Raw genomic sequence first — 16,922 nt, forward strand, 5'->3', positions numbered from 1 at the left:
ATATGAGAAGTTACAGGTGTGGGATCTTAATCTGACCAGGAAAAATAATCCTGCAGCAACAGCATTTGAATGTTTTAGTATCGGTGGTTAGGCTACTAGCTGGCCAAAAGTAGGCTACATGAAAAGTGCAAAACTGTTAATATCACCATTGATTAGTGTGGGTTTTAAGTAGGAATTTATATAAATAACGAAGCTCATCTGCCTGTCCTGCAGTGGAGGAAAATTCTCAGCAACAAGAGTGATCAATTTAGGATTCTATATCTGTAGGCACAGTGATAGAAGCGTATTTTCAAGTTTTAATTACAGAGTTTGAAGAAGCAGCGTTTCATTACATTTCCATATGAATAGCTCATTAGTACTTAGCACACCAGCCAGCCAAAGCCCACATTTGACTCATTCCACCATCTTCAGAAATAGGGCCATGACATGGTTGCTAATGACAACCAGCAAGACTGCTTCTCAGCAGCTCACGTGTTTGGTGTTCTAGATTATGAGTCTTTCTGTTGCTGAGAGGTCCGCCTTTCATTTGTTGGGGTTGGTCGCCACCTGCTGTTAGGGATAATTACAGGAGGCCTAATGTAGCTGCCACCCTGCTGGTTAAAGTATTATGACCCAGAGTGGTAATTCTGTGGTTAAACAGCATAGTGAACGCAGTTTGGAAGGTAAAATCGTTTACCTCCCTTTATTATCCTATTATGAACCAAACCACAAAAAGGATGACATTCTCAGTGTGTATTCCAGTACAGCATTTTTATTCATTCATAGGGTATACTCATATAATATTTTTTTATTGAATTTTTCTATAAAATATATTACCTTTCAGTCCATGAAAGCAGAACTAGATATAAATATTTCATTTAATAATATGCAACAACTCATTCTCAAGTTTCAACTATGGCAACCAACGTTCACAGCAGTCAAATTGCATTGCAGATTTAGAAATAACATTCTAATAGACACATTCCTTTCTTTAGTCGAGCTTAGCCACATATCTTAGTTTACATAAACAATAATAATACAAAATAAAGTGTAACTCTCAATAATGATAACAAAAATGCTCCAATGTTTGGCCCCTTAGCATTATAGCATGACAGTGTTTTAGCCATTTTGTAAGTGCAGACAACAATTCAGTAGTTTTTCAAAAGTAGCAAACACCATTCGAATAGCTGCCAAACAGTTCAGCAGGTTTCCATTGAGATGACAGGAAAGCAGACAGTGAGGGCAAGGGACAGACAGAGACCGACTAGGAATAGCATGTGTGTGTTCCAATAATACCGCAGTAGGTAAGTTATTCTTAGCAATGTCTGTATCATTTTACACTCTAAGACATTTATCTTCCCCTCCCCCTCTCTCCCTTTCTCTCTCTGTATTCGTGTGTTCCCTCTCTCTCTAGAGTCTAGTTTCTCCCTCGCATATTTCTCCTCTTCCACATCGGACAAAATGCTGCCCAGTTGTCATGACAACCCTCTGGCTGGTTGGTCTGAAGCAGCTTAATTCCATCGACATTACAACAGCTCTCTGCTAACAGACGCTGAGTTGACGCTGTCTGGGAGAGCACAGAACGAGAGACATTCCTGATTACTGATTCATCTCATTAGACACAATTTGATCAGATAATTAACAACAGTGAAGTCATGTTTGAGTTCTATTCCGACCTAAGGGGTGATTGAAAACATTGCTTTGTTTAGTCTGAGACACACACACACACACACACACACACTCATACACACACACACGCACGCACACACACACACACACACACACACACACACACATACACACACACACTCATACACACACACACACACACACACACACACTCATACACACACACACGCACACACACACACATTTGTCCCCAGATATTTATATTATTGTGAACAGTTCTGGTCCCCACAATGATGGTAAAACCAAAAACACACAAATATAGCTGTATCCAAAGAAACATATCTGTTTTTATGCATTAAGTATGAGAGGAAACACATGCTCCCATTCTCACAGAGACAGAGGCAGAGAGAGAGAGAGAAAGAGAGAGAGAGCGACAGAGGCAGAGAGACCAGGATAGTCCAAGGATTTGTTTCTGTTCTGGAGTAGTCTAGGTTTTTTTCACAGGTTTGCGATTTGGGGGCTTCTCAAGATTATTAGGGCATCCCTGTCAGTGCCTGGGGTAAATGAACACAGGAAATACTGTACAAGGTAACAGTCAGACAGTGTGTGATCATGAGGCACATATTAACACACACAAACACACACCCACGGATCAATACAAGCATACTGACTAACTATTGGAAAGACTAACTATTGGAAAGACAGACAGACAGACAGACAGACAGACAGACAGACAGACAGACAGACAGGCTGACAGGCTGACAGGTGTACTGTACGTACCTGTGTCACAAGACATAGCCTTTCTGTTCCTCTGGGGTTTCACTGGGGCTTGAGGTCTCACTGCTTCCTCACCTGCACACCATATACCACCGTCAATCATACACTGTCATACACTGTAACGACAAAATGATATTGATTTAATTTGTTAATACCTTGACTGAAAGCCCTGTCAGCCAATCCCAGCACTGGCTTGTTGAATGCAGATGGTGCAAGATGTGGGATCGGCCTTTCATTGGCAAACTCAATTGGAGAAGACACATAGGATGTCTTTGGCTGAAAATAAATGGGGCACAAAATCAACAAAGTTATCAATTAATATCTAAACATAACCACACATACACTCAGTGGGCAGTTTATTAAGTACACCCAAATAGTCTCAGGTCGGACCCCCCGTTGCCTCCAGAATAGCCTGAATTATTTGGCGCATGGAAATGTTTCTCAATTGGTATCAAAGGACCTAACGTGTGCCAGGAAAACATTCCCCAAACCATTACACCACCAGCACCAGCCTGTATCGTTGACACCAGACAGGACGGGGCCATGGACTCATGCTGCTTACTCCAAAACCTGACGCTTCCCTTAGCATGGCGCAACAGGAACCGGGATTTGATGGAGCAGTCAATGTATTTCCATTCCTCAATTGTCCAGTGTTGGTGTCCGTGTGTCCACTGGAGCCGCTACTTCTTATTTTTAGCTGATAGGAGTGGAACACGGTGTGGTCGTCTGCTGCAACAGCCCATCTGTGACAAGGACCGGTGAGTTCTGCGTTCCAAGATACCATTCTGCGAACCACCGTTGTACTGTGCCGTTTTTTGCCTGTTAGCTTGCACGATTCTTGCCATTCTCTTTCGACCTCTCATCAACAAGCTGTTTTCGCCCACTGGACTGCCGCTGACTGGATGTTTTTCGTTTGTCGCACCATTCTCAGTAAATCCCAAAACACTGTCGTGCGGCCGTATGGTTCTGAGATACCGGAACCGGCCGCCTGGCACTGACGATCATACCACACTCAAAGTTGCTTAGGTAACTCATTTTGCCCATTCTAACGTTCAATTGAACAGTAACTGAAGTCCTCGACGCCTGTCTGCCTGCTTTATATAGCAAGCCACAGTCACGTGACTCACTGTCTGTAGGAGCAAATCATTTTCGTGAACTGGCCAGTATACTATTATATTCACATAAATATGACAACCATAAGTATATGAAAAGACAGACCTTTTCAGGAATGGGAGGTGGCTGTCCCTCTGCATCTCTGCCTCGATCTCTCTCTTTCCTTTCCATTCTTCCACCATCCCTATCTCCGTCTGCTTCCTCCTCTGCACCTGAAGATAAAGATGGAGTAATAATATCATTAATGCTGCAATATGTAACTTTCTGGGCGACCGGAGTAAATTCACATAGAAATGTGAGTTATAGATCTGTCATTTTCACTGAAAGCAAGTCTAAGAAGCGGTAGATAGGTTTTATGTGCATTATTTCTATGCTTCACCTTCTTAGGTTGAATTTTGTGTCTTTTACTTTCGGTTTTGTACACCAGCTTCAAACAGCTGAAAATATATTTTATAGCGGTTTAGATGGTACAATAATTCTCTACACTGAATCATCTTACCAAACCCCACACTTTGTTTGTTTTGTCACATAAACTGAAATTATGCGAACTATTCCAATTTTAGCAACCAGGAAATGGCGGAGCGATTTCTGCATATTGCACCTTTAAATCAACACAACAATGTGTAAGAGACAGGTGCAGTACCAGAGCTCTCCTGTAGATGTCTCTGTCTCAGTTTGGACTGGATGGGTTTGCTGCTTTGGGGAGGAGGGTCTGGTTTAGATGCATTCATAGAAACCCGTCCAGGGGGAACCCCTCCTCCACCCCTCCACCCTTCCACCTGTCCTACAGCAGTGTCTGAGTGCAGATGTCTGTCCGTCTGTGTGTCAGAGTACTTCTGTCTGTCCACGGTTGCCTCCATGTTTTTCTGGGAGTCAGTCTCACTTTTAGGTGATGGAGTCCTGTCTGACGGGTAAGGGGGCAGAGGCCTCTGAGCCAGATGTTGTCCCTGGGCTTGTCTGTCAGACTGTCTGCCTGACTGCCTGCTCTCTATCCACTGTCTGTCTATCTGTATGTCTGTCAGTCGTCCCTCTGCCCACTTTCTGTCTGTCTGTTGTCTGCTCACCGTCCACTGTCTATCTCGATCAAACTGTCTGTCGATCTGTCTCTGCGTGTGTCTGTCAACTGTCCACTGTCTTTCCATGAGTCTATCTGCATGCCTGCTCTCTGTCCAATATCTGTCCATCTGTCTCTCTGCTGTTCTTCCCTCTGTCCATGTTTTGTCTGACAGTTTGTCATCGGTCCAGTGCCGGTCAGAGTGTCTGTCAGCCGGTCTTATTAATGTCCTCTCTCTGTCTGTGTGAAGCCCCTCTGTCCACTGTCTGTCCACCTGTCTGTCCTCTGACCAATGTCTGTCAGTATCTGCAGGTTGCTCGTGCGCTGTCTCTAGCTTTGATGGCTGTAAATAACACAGAGGAAAAGATGAGAAGAGATATTATAACCATGAACTCATCAACCAGTATTAATGTTTTCTACGACAAGTGATACAGCATAGACTTACCTGGCTGGGTGAGTAGAAGGGGTGTCTGCTGCCCGGCATGCCAGGCTGTGGTGGTATGCTCTGCAGTGGCTGCAGGCTCAGGCCTACTGGCTCCTCCCCCCTCTGGTCCTCCACCTTCCCATCAGCCCCCTCACCAGGAGAGCAGGCCCTGGCAGCAGAACGAGGGGGCTGCAGCAGCGTGTAGACATTCTCAGTGGCTGACCTGAGAGAGAGAAGAGCAAAGGGGACAGTCAGAGAAACAATGACAGTCAACCAAGAATTTGCTCAGTGGCCCCTGGATAGTATTTGATTTGGTGTGGATAACAAATGGGGCCTGTTTAGGCTTTCTAACCCAGCAGGCTAAGCTATAATAATGTTTTAATATTGGGATAGAATATATTAGACTTGCATAATGTTTAACATCTTTATTCATTAGACTGCATCATCATTGCCATCCTTCTGTTGCATCTCATAATCTGAGTGGGAGAAGGGCAACAGCTGTCATCTACATCTGTTTTACACACACTGGTGTCATCTACATTTGTTTTACACACACTAGTGTCGTCTACATCTGTTTTACACACACTGGTGTCATCTACATCTGTTTTATACACACTGGTGTCATCTACATCTGTTTTACACACACTGGTGTCATCTACATCTGTTTTACACACACTGGTGTCATCTACATCTGTTTTATACACACTGGTGTCGTCTACATTTGTTTTACACACACTGGTGTCATCTACATCTGTTTTACACACACTGGTGTCATCTACATCTGTTTTACACACACTGGTGTCATCTACATCTGTTTTATACACACTGGTGTCGTCTACATCTGTTTTACACACACTGGTGTCATCTACATCTGTTTTACACACACTGGTGTCATCTACATCTGTTTTACACACACTAGTGTCGTCTACATCTGTTTTATACACACTGGTGTCGTCTACATCTGTTTTACACACACTGGTGTCATCTACATCTGTTTTACACACACTAGTGTCGTCTACATCTGTTTTACACACGCTGGTGTCATCTACATCTGCAGTGCTCTCCGGCAGCATGACCATTCCTCATGTCAATACAGAACTGCTTCCCAGCACTGATTTAGACTAATAGCACACAGGGTACCCAGAGCATGCACTTAATGCTCATCATACTAACAGAGGGACAGAGAGAGAATGAAAGGTAGAGGGAGAAAGAGAGAGTGAATGAGAGTGATACATATTCATAAAGAGGTAAGGGGTAAACATGTGTATTAAGTGAAAGTGAGGATCTACATGCGACACTGATATAAATCATGCTGTGTAGATTGCACGGCTTTATATATCATACTACCTGGGGGTGTGTGTGTGTGTGTGATACTGAGGATTCACCAACCCTGTGGGTGCCGTGGCAACAGTGTGACACTCCTCCCCACACCCATCTCCGCCAGACTCTGGCCCCTGATTGGAGAGAGTTGAGTTGCGGTTCCTACGGAAACCAAAGATGGCCAGCATATTGCGTCTTTTCTTTCGCCTGAGAGAGTGGGCTTTATGGAGAGAGGACAACTGACTGACATAGGGAAAAGGAGATGGAAAGGGTAGAGAGAGATGAGCGGAACAAAACAGGAAGAAGATAAAGGGTGAAGTCAAAAGGCAGATATAAAGAGAGACAAACTGACCATAGCTATACAGGAAAAATATGTACAAAACATTAGGAACACCTTCATAATAGTGAGTTGCAAACCTTTATTGAAAGGTTGAACCTTTATTTAACTAGGCAAGTCAGTTAAGAACAAAGTTTTTATTTACAATGACAACCTACCAAAAGGCCTGGGACGGGGCCTGGGATTAAAAATATACTGTATATTTTTTATAAAAACAGGACAAAACACACATCACGACAAGAGAGACACCACAACACTACATAAAGAGATACCTAAGACAACAACATAGCATGGCAGCAACACATGACATCACAGCATAGTAGCAACACAACATGACAACAACATGGTAGCAACACAACATGGCTGCAGCACAACATGGTAGCAGCACAAAACATGGTACAAACATTATAAGGCAAAGACAACAGCACACAGGGCAAGAAGGTAGAGACAACAATACATTTTGCGAAGCAACCAAAACTGTCAGTAAGAGTGTCTATGATTGAGTCTTTGAATGAAGCGATGGAGATAAAATTGTCCAGTTTGTGTGTTTTTTGCAGCACATTCCAGCTGCAGCGAACTGAAAAGACGAGGGACCCAGGGATGTGTGTGCTTTGGGGACCTTTAACAGGATGTGACTGGCAGAATTGGTGTTGTATGTGGAGGATGCGGGCTGCAGTAGATATCCCAGATAGGGGGGAGTGAGGCCTAAGAGGGTTTTATAAATAAGCATCAACCAGTGGGTCTTGCGACAGGTATACAGAGATGACCAGTTTACAGAGGAATAAAGAGTGCAGTGATGTGTCCTATAAGGAACAATGGTGGAAAATTTGATGGCCAAATGGTAAAGAACATCCTGTCGCTTGAGAGCACCCTTACCTGCCGATCTATAAATTACGTCTCCATAATAAATAGGAGCGATTATGATAGAGGAAACCAAGTCTAGATTTAACCTTAGCCTGCAACTTTGATATGTGCTGAGAGAAGGACAGTGTACTGTCTAGCCATACTCCCAAGTACTCGTATGAGGTGACTACCTCAAGCTCTAAACCCTCAGAGGTAGTAATCACATCGGTGGTGAGACGGGCATTCTTCTTACCGAACCAGATAACATTTGTTTTGGGGGTGTTCAGAACAAGGTTAAGGGCAGAGAAAGCTTGTTGGACACTAATAAAGCTTTGTTGTAGAGCGTTTAACACAAAACGCCAGCTGACTATAATACTGTATCATCTGCTTATAAATGGATGAGAGAGCTTCCTACTGCCTGAGCTATGTTGTTGGTGTATATTGAGAAGAGTGTGGGGACTAGGATCGAGCCTTGGGGTACTCCCTTGGTGACAGGCAGTGGCTGAGACAGCAGATTTTCTGACTTTATACACTGCACTCTTTGAGAGAGGTAGTTAGCAAATCAGGCCAAAGACCCCTCAGAGACACCAATACTCCTTAGCTGGCCGACAAGAATGGAATGATCTACCATATCAAAAGCTTTGGCCAACTCAATAAAAATAGCAGCACAATATTGCTTAGAATCAAGGGCAATGGTAACATCATTTAGGACCTTTAAGGTTGCAGTAACACATCCATAAACTGAGCGGAAACCAGAATGCATACCAGAGAGAATACTACAGACATCAAGAAAGCCAGTCAGTTGATTATTGGCAATTTTTTCCAACACTTTTGATAAACAGGGCAAAATAGAAATTGGCCTATAACAGTTAAGATCAGCTTGATCTCCCCCTTTAAATAAAGAACGCAACGTGGCTGCCTTCCAAGCAATAGGAACCTCCCCAGAGAGGAGAGACAAGTCAAAAAGGTCAGAGATAGGCTTGGCGATGATAGGGGCAGCAACCTTAAAGAAGAGAGGGTCTAAACCATCTGACCCAGATGTTTTTTTGGGTTCAAGTTTATGTTGCTCCTTTAGCACCTCAAACTCAGTGACCGCCTGCAGGGAGAAACTTTGTAGCGGGCATGGGAAAAGAGGGAGGAGCATCGGGGCTAGTTGCATTAGAAGTCGTGGGAGATGAGGAAATGTTGGACGGGCAAGGAGGCATGGCTGAGTCAAATAGGAATCCTGACTTAATGAAGTGGTGATTAAAGAGCTCAGCAATGTGCTCCTTGTCAGTGACAACTACATCATCAACATTAAGGGACATGGACAGCTGTGAGGAGGAGGATTAATTCTCCAGGTCTTGAACCATTTTCCAGAGCTTCTTGGGGTTAGACCCACAGAGAGATAACTGCTCCTTAAAGTAATTAACTTTGGCCTTCCGGATAGCCTGAGTGCACTTATTTCTCATTTGCCTAAACGAGAGCCAGTCAGCCTGAATATGCGCGTGCCTTTCGCAAATGGAATTCTTGAGGTGGAGTAACTCTGCCAGATCATGGTCGAACCAGGGGCTGAACCTCTTTAAAATTCAAATTTTCTTTATGGAGGCATGTTTGTTAACAATACCACTGGAAATATAAAAAAAGAAGGTCCAAGCGTCTTCGACGGAGGGGATCACGCTGATTCTATACCAATTTACAGAGGCCAGTTCATGAAGGAACGCTTGCTCAATAAAGTTTTTTTAGCAAGCGTTTATGAAAAATCAGGACAGGCAGTTTAACTGAGCAGCCATTACAAACGCAGGCTGTAAAACAGTGATCAGAGATAGGTCATTACAGAAAACACCAGACTGATGCCTATCAGGATTATTTGTGAGGATAACATCAAGGAGAGTAGCATTTTCTGGGTGTTTGGAGTCATACCTTGTGGGATTGATAATATTCTGAGAAAGATTTAGGGAGTCCCATTGCTTTAGGACTTGGTCAGGTGGTTTAAGCATGTCCCAGTTTAGGTCACTTAGCAGGACAAATTCAGACTTAGTGTAAGGGGCCAGGAGAGAACTAAGGTCATTTAGGGTACAGGCCAGTGCTGATGGTGAATGATGACACCCAGAAACAGACAACAAAAAGCAATTTGAAAGTGTAATGCTTAAAACAGCAAATCAAATTGTTTGAGGACAGACTTGGTGGAGACAACTGAGCACTGAAGGTGATCCTTGGTAAAGATAGCCACTCCTCCACCTTTGGAAGATCTGGTTATAACCAGAAAGGTTAACGTCAGTGTTCAAACCACTCTTTCTTAACCACGTCTCAGTAATGACCAAAACGTCTGGATTGGAGCTGTGAACCCACACTTTCAACTGATCCATTTTAGGTAATAAGCTTCCAGTATTAATGTGCAGAAAACCCAGGATTTTACGAGAGCAGAAATCAGTGAAGCAGATATCAGAGCACAAGTCAGAATTGGGGTTAGCAACAGTAGATGGGCCAGGGTGTACTCTTACCCATTCACCATATGAATGGCACAGATACACAATCCATGTCTCAATTGTCTCAAGGCTTAAAATTCCTTCTTTAACCTGTCTCCTTGCCTTTCATCTACACTCATTGAAGTGGATTTAACAAGTAACATCAATAAGGGATCATAGCTTTCATCTGGATTCACCTGGTCAGTCTGTCATGGAAAGAGCAGGTGTTCCTAATGTTTTGTACACTCAGTATATGTCTATATCATAAGCCTGTTCAGTTTGTCCCTAGTCAGCACCTGTACTTTCACTTATTCATCCTGTCATCAGTCCCTGTATGTTGCTCTGGGCAGGTGCCTCACTGAAACACTTCCTGGCAGTGAGAGACGTTGCAAGGATACAATTCATGGCACACAACACTTTATCCAGAGTACATTAATTTAGAAATATGCTTAACAGTAAATGTAATAATACTAAAAGCATCTACTTAACCAGATGATCTGCTGTGTGGATATACTCTAGCATGGACCAGCATTACTCTGCTGGCATGTGACAAGAGGAGAGGGTACTCTCTAAAGCTATTAGTAAAGGCAGAGCGCACCTAAAATCCTTATCCTGAAAGTAGTCTATGGGCTAATGGAAAGTAGGCCTATGCTAAATGACTTGAGTTGTACTTACTTTGGAGGTGATTCATGCAATTTAGATCATGCTTATAGTGTGCCATTCACTCCTATTTGTTTTTGAGAGAGAGAGAGAGAGAGAGAGAGAGAGAGAGACAGAGACAGAGACAGAGACAGAGACAGAGACAGAGAGAGAGAGAGAGAGAGAGAGAGAGAGAGAGAGAGAGAGAGAGAGAGAGAGAGAGAGAGAGAGAGAGAGAGAGAGAGAGAGAGATCTACCTATCAGGGAGAACTCTCTTGGAGTAGAAATCTGGGAGTCCATCATCAAGAGGAGTGACAGCTCCATTTTCAGTGCAATGCTGGGGACGAGGAGAGATATTTCAGAATTACGATACTATTCTTAAGCATCCATTTATATTCCAGAAATAAAGACTGATGTCCCACACTGTTTGTAAGTGCTTATTGGAGGGGCTTACAATGTATTTTTTAATGTTATGTTGGTAATAATACAAATGGTTTATACTAGCTTCAGAGAGATGACTTAACCCAATTGGAGTAATTCACTTAGTATAGATTACCCTGGACCCAATCCAATTCATTCTGAAAAACAGAGCAGCACGCTGCCACTGCCGGGAGGCCCTAACATTTGGGAATATGGGGTGAGAATTATGCATGAACCATAAATTAAGTCAAAGTTGTATTATCATTACTTTAATCACATGAATAATGGTTCTTTTGGAATAAAAAAATGTGCTTGGGCACGCATGCAAAATGTATAAATAATGGCTATACTAAATGCTTGTTAAATAAACCAGATGTATCAATATTAACATCAGGTCTATTTAACAAGAAATTAATATAGCCATTAGTTATACATTTTGCTTGTATCAAAAGGGAATATTGTCTTTGTAGTGGTCATTAGCTATGCAAATAACATCTGTATTCTGTTTTATTAATATGCAAGTATCTCGATGTAACTCCATGAGTTTTTAAAGTTCACTTACATTAACTATGTGTTGCCATATCAGTGTCTCCTTAAATGTATAATTTATTAGCTAATATATCTACTTCTTTATGCTTCTGCACTCAGATGAGAAATCTACTACAGCAGGGGCCTCTCGGTGTATACAATATTCATAAGTGAATATATACAGTGGGGAGAACAAGTATTTGATACACTGCCGATTTTGCAGGTTTTCCTACTTACAAAGCATGTAGAGGTCTGTAATTTTTTATCATAGATACACTTCAACTGTGAGAGACGGAATCTAAAACAAAAAAACAGAAAATCACATTGTAGGATTTTTAAGTAATTAATTTGCATTTTATTGCATGACATAAGTATTTGATACATCAGAAAAGCAGAACGTAATATTTGGTACAGAAATCTTTGTTTGCAATTACAGAGATCATACGTTTCCTGTAGTTCTTGACCAGGTTTGCACACACTGCAGCAGGGATTTTGGCACACTCCTCCATACAGACCTTCTCCAGATCCTTCAGGTTTCGGGGCTGTCGCTGGGCAATACGGACTTTCAGCTCCCTCCAAACATTTTCTATTGGGTTCAGGTCTGGAGACTGGCTAGGCCACTCCAGGACCTCGAGATGCTTCTTACGGAGCCACTCCTTAGTTGCCCTGGCTGTGTGTTTCGGGTTGTTGTCATGCTGGAAGACCCAGCCACGACCCATCTTCAATGTTCTTACTGAGGGAAGGAGGTTGTTGGCCAAGATCTCGCGATACATGGCCCCATCCATCCTCCCCTCAATACGCAGTCGTGCAGTCGTCCTGTCCCCTTTGCAGAAAAGCATCCCCAAAGAATGATGTTTCCACCTCCATGCTTCACGGTTGGGATGGTGTTCTTGGGGTTGTACTCATCCTTCTTCTTCCTCCAAACACGGCGAGTGGAGTTGAACTAGGGAGAACTTCTTCCATTTTCTAATAATTGCGCCAACAGTTGTTGCCTTCTCACCAAGCTGCTTGCCTATTGTCCTGTAGCCCATCACCGCCTTGTGCAGGTCTACAATTTTATTCCTGATGTCCTTACACAGCTCTCTGATCTTGGCCATTGTGGAGAGGTTGGAGTCTGTTTGATTGAGTGTGTGGACAGGTGTCTTTTATACAGGTTATGAGTTCAAAAAGGTGCAGTTAATACAGGTAATGAGTGGAGAACAGGAGGGCTTCTTAAAGAAAAACTAACAGGTCTGTGAGAGACGGAATTCTTACTGGTAGGTGGTGATCAAATACTTATGTCATGCAATAAAATGCAAATTAATTACTTAAAAATCATACAATGAGATTTTCTGGATTTTTGTTTTAGATTCCGTCTCTCACAGTTGAAATGTATCTATGATAAAAAAAATTACAGACCTCTACATGCTTTGTAAGTAGGAAAACCTGCAAAATCAGCAGTGTATCAAATACTTGTTCTCCCCACTGTAAGCGAATATAGATCCTGTATTTCCATATTCATAGTTAAGTATCACACACAGTCAGCAGTTCAGTAGTATACAGTACCATTCAAAAGTTTGGGGTCACTTAGAAATGTCCCTGTTTTTTAAAATAAAAGCACATTTTTTGTCCCTTAAAATAACATAAAATTGATCAGAAATACAGTGTAGACATTGTTAATGCTGTAAATGACTATTGTAGCTGGAAACAGCTGACTTTTGATGCAATATCTACATAGGTGTTGTCGTGTCTTTGGTTATGTCACATTAAGTGATATGACATGCTATTCTATAAAATCCTTTCTCTGTGATTAATATTACCTGATTGGGCTAATCATGTAAATGTAATTAACTACAAAGTCGGAGCACCACAAAATAATATTTTTAGAGCTTTTATCTTCCGAATAAACTCTTAAAGACCTAGTAATATTTTACATCAATAGCAGTCAATATTACTCGTCACCTTATTTCAGTCTCATCTGAAAGTTGTAAATTATTTTGAATTATCTTCACGAACCCTGGCTAACAAGTTGAATCAGCAATACAAAATTGGGTTTAATTATTTATTTACTAAATACCTAACTAATCACACAGAATTACATATGCACAGAATGAATCATACCTTGATTACAAATTACATCATAAAGGAAAACGTCCCTGGGCGGAACAGATATGACAGCTGGTTACACAAAGAAAAGGGGCTGGGTTTGAGTGAAAGAGCGGGAAGACTGAGTAACAAAGGAAGAAGCTGTGCTATCGTAAATACAGTATCTTATGCATTCTAAATTACCGCCCATTTGGAAAAAGAAAATGCAATAAATATTTACTCTGAGCTGTGCTTCGGTAGGTTGGTCGTAGATGGAAGGCCACGTTGCCCAACCGAGTCCTTTGTCCTTTGAAGAATGTCTCTGGTGGTAAATTGTATACGTTGTAGTAACATCGTTGTGTGGTAGATGGGATACTCTGTCTGTTCTTTCCTAGCCCACGTTTGCAGCTGCTGTTGCTAACTCATCGGCTAGGAGGTATCACTTCTGTAGTTAATAAGAGTTCAAAGTTCATACCATTCGCAACCAAAGCTCACGCTGAGGTTGGCTTAGTTCTGTAGTTGACATGTTAGTCCTTTTAACGTATGGACCGTCGTCCTCACATCCTCGGAACAGGAGGTTACATTTTTGTCAAGGCTTTATGTAGTGGAGCGAGAAGGGTGTGTTTGAAAAGTTTTATAACCCATCTCTCTTCACAGGGGCGGGCCACTGATTGAGCAGAGCCTAAATCTGCTCACTGATTGAGCAGAGCCCTAACCTTATGAAAACCCACATCTCTCATTTGGAAGCTAAAATTACATTTAATCTCTTCACCAATAATTTTATATTCAAACATTTAAATGGAACAACAATTCCATGTGAATCCGATAACTACAATGTGCAGACTTTCCACTGTAGAGTTTATGTCATCCTATCATTGATGAGAATGTCTCAGATGACAACCGAACTGACATCATATTCATTAAGTACCACCGCATATGTTCAATTGGTCGGATTACCAGAATATAGTTCATTTCCCCCCACCTTCTGATGTTCCCAGAATCTCTATGTTAACCAAGGGATTTTCAAATGTCACATTAGTAGGGTAAAGAGAGGAAAGGGGGGGGAAGAGTTATTTATGACTGTCATAAACCTACCCCCAGGCCAACGTCATGACAGTGTACAGAGGCCCATTATCAGCAACCATCACTCCTGTGTTCCAATGGCACATTGTGTTAGCTAATTCAAGTTTATCATTTTAAAAGGATAATTTATCATTAGAAAACCCTTTTGCAATGATGTTAGCACAGCTGAAAACTGTTGTTCTGATTAAAGAAGCAATAAAACTGGCCTTCTTTAGACTAGTTGAGTATCTGGAGCATCAGCATTTGAGGGTTCGAATACAGGCTCAAAATGGACAGAAACAAATAACTTTATTCTGAAACTCGTCAGTCTATTCTTGTTCTTGTTCTTGTTCCATGCGAGAAATTACCAAGAAACTGAAGATCTCATACAACGCTGTGTCCTACTCCCTTCACAGAACAACGCAAACTAGCTCTAACCAGAATAGAAAGAGAAGTGGGAGGCCCCAGTGCATAACTGAGAAAAAGGACAAGTACATTAGAGTGTCTAGTTTGACGCCTCACAAGTCCTCAACTGGCAGCTTCATTAAATAGTAGCCGCAAAACACCAGTCTCAACATCAACAGTGAAGAAAAAGAAAAAAGCCATATCTAAGAAAAAGCAATATCTCAGACTGGCCAATAAAAAGAGAAGCTAAAGATGGGCAAAAGAACACAGACACTGGACAGAGGAACTCTGCCTAGAAGGCCAGCATCCCGGACACTCTAATGTACTTCTCCTCTTGCTCAGTTGTGCACCAGGGCCTCCCACTCCTCTTTCTATTTTGGTTAGGGACAGTTTGCGCTGTTCTGTGAAGGGAGTAGTACACAGCTTTGTAAGAGATCTTCAGTTTCTTGGCAATTTCTCACATGGAATAGCCTTCATTTCTCAGAACAAGAATAAACTGATGACTGAGTTTCAGAAGAAAGTTATTTTTTTCTGGCCATTTTGAGCCTGTAATCAAACCCACAAATACTGATGCTCCAGATTTTATTTATTTATCCATTATTTTACCAGGTAAGTTGACTGAGAACACATTTTCATTTGCAGTAACAACCTGGGGAATAGTCACAGGGGAGAGGAAGGGGATGAAAGCCAATTGTAAACTGGGGATTATTAGGTGACCATGATGGTTTGAGGGCCAGATTGGGAATTTAGCCAGGACACCAGGTTTAACACCCCTACTCTTACAATAAGTGCCATGGGATCTTTAATGACCTCAGAGAGTCAGGACAACCATTTAACGTCCCATCCGAAAGACAACACCCTACACAGGGCAGTGTCCCCAATCACTGCATTGGGGAACTGGGATATTTTTTTAGACCAGTGGAAAGAATGCCTCCTACTGGCACTCCAACACCACTTCCAGCAGCATCTGGTCTCCCATCCAGGAACTGACGAGGACCAACCCTGCTTAGCTTCAGAAGCAAGCCAGCAGTGGTAGGCAGTGTGGTATGCTGCTGGTAAATACTCAAATACTCAACTAGTCTAAAGAAGGCCAGTTTTATTGTTTCTTTAATCAGCTTACAGTCTCAAAATGGCCAGAAACAAAGAACTTTCTTCTGAAACTCAGTCATCAGTCTATTCTTGTTCTGATAAATTAAGGCTATTCCATGCGAGAAATTGCCAAGAAACTGAAGATCTCTTACAAAGCTGTGTACTACTCCCTTCACAGAACAGCGCAAACTGTCTCTAACCAAAATAGAAAGAGGAGTGGGAGGCCCCGGTGCACACATTAGAGTGTCCGCGATGCTGGCTTTCTAGGCAGAGTTCCTCTGTCCAGTGTCTGTGTTCTTTTGCCCATCTTTAGCTTCTCTTTTTATTAGCCATTCTGAGATAAGACTTTTTCTGAGATATGGCTTTTTTCTTTTTCTTCACTGTTGACGTTGAGACTGGTGTTTTGGGGGTACTATTTAATGAAGCTGCCAGATGAAGACAAGAATAGACTGACAAGTTTCAGAAGAAAGTTCTAGACATTTTGAGCCTGTAATCAAACCCACAAATGCTGATAAAGAAGGCCAGTTTTATTGCCTCTTCAATCAGAACAATAGTTTTCAGCTGTGCTAACATAATTGCAAAAGGGTTTTCTAATGATCAATTAGCCTTTTAAAATTATAAACTTGGATTAGCTAACACAACGTGCCATTGGACCAGAGGAGTGATAGTTTCTGATAATGGGTCTCTGTACGCCTATGTAGATATTCCATAAAATATTTGCCGCTTCCAGCTACAATAGTCATTTACAACATTAACAATGTCTACACTGTATTTATGATCAATTTCATGTTA

At 42.0% G+C, this 16,922-nt stretch overlaps 1 protein-coding gene across 2 annotated transcripts in view; it reads right to left on the reverse strand.

Moving 5' to 3' along the window:
* Positions 1–752: 752 nt before the first annotated feature.
* Positions 753–16,922, reverse strand: part of LOC139406711 (capping protein, Arp2/3 and myosin-I linker protein 3-like) — a 52,178-nt gene continuing 36,008 nt past the window's right edge. Inside the window, exons 32-40 of one of the 2 annotated variants that reach the window (XM_071149654.1) lie at positions 13,816–13,896; positions 10,820–10,899; positions 6,366–6,539; positions 4,998–5,199; positions 4,142–4,895; positions 3,604–3,710; positions 2,541–2,661; positions 2,389–2,460; positions 753–1,546 (exon numbers count right to left, since the gene is read on the reverse strand). In XM_071149654.1, the coding sequence (XP_071005755.1) occupies positions 1,506–1,546; positions 2,389–2,460; positions 2,541–2,661; positions 3,604–3,710; positions 4,142–4,895; positions 4,998–5,199; positions 6,366–6,539; positions 10,820–10,899; positions 13,816–13,896 (1,632 nt within the window). In that variant the 3' untranslated portion in view covers positions 753–1,505. The remainder of the gene's footprint in view (positions 1,547–2,388; positions 2,461–2,540; positions 2,662–3,603; positions 3,711–4,141; positions 4,896–4,997; positions 5,200–6,365; positions 6,540–10,819; positions 10,900–13,815; positions 13,897–16,922) is intronic. The other variant, XM_071149655.1, reaches the window with a different exon arrangement.

The sequence above is a fragment of the Oncorhynchus clarkii genome, chromosome 4 (assembly GCF_045791955.1).
Source record: "Oncorhynchus clarkii lewisi isolate Uvic-CL-2024 chromosome 4, UVic_Ocla_1.0, whole genome shotgun sequence".
Taxonomy (NCBI): Eukaryota; Metazoa; Chordata; class Actinopteri; order Salmoniformes; family Salmonidae; genus Oncorhynchus; species Oncorhynchus clarkii.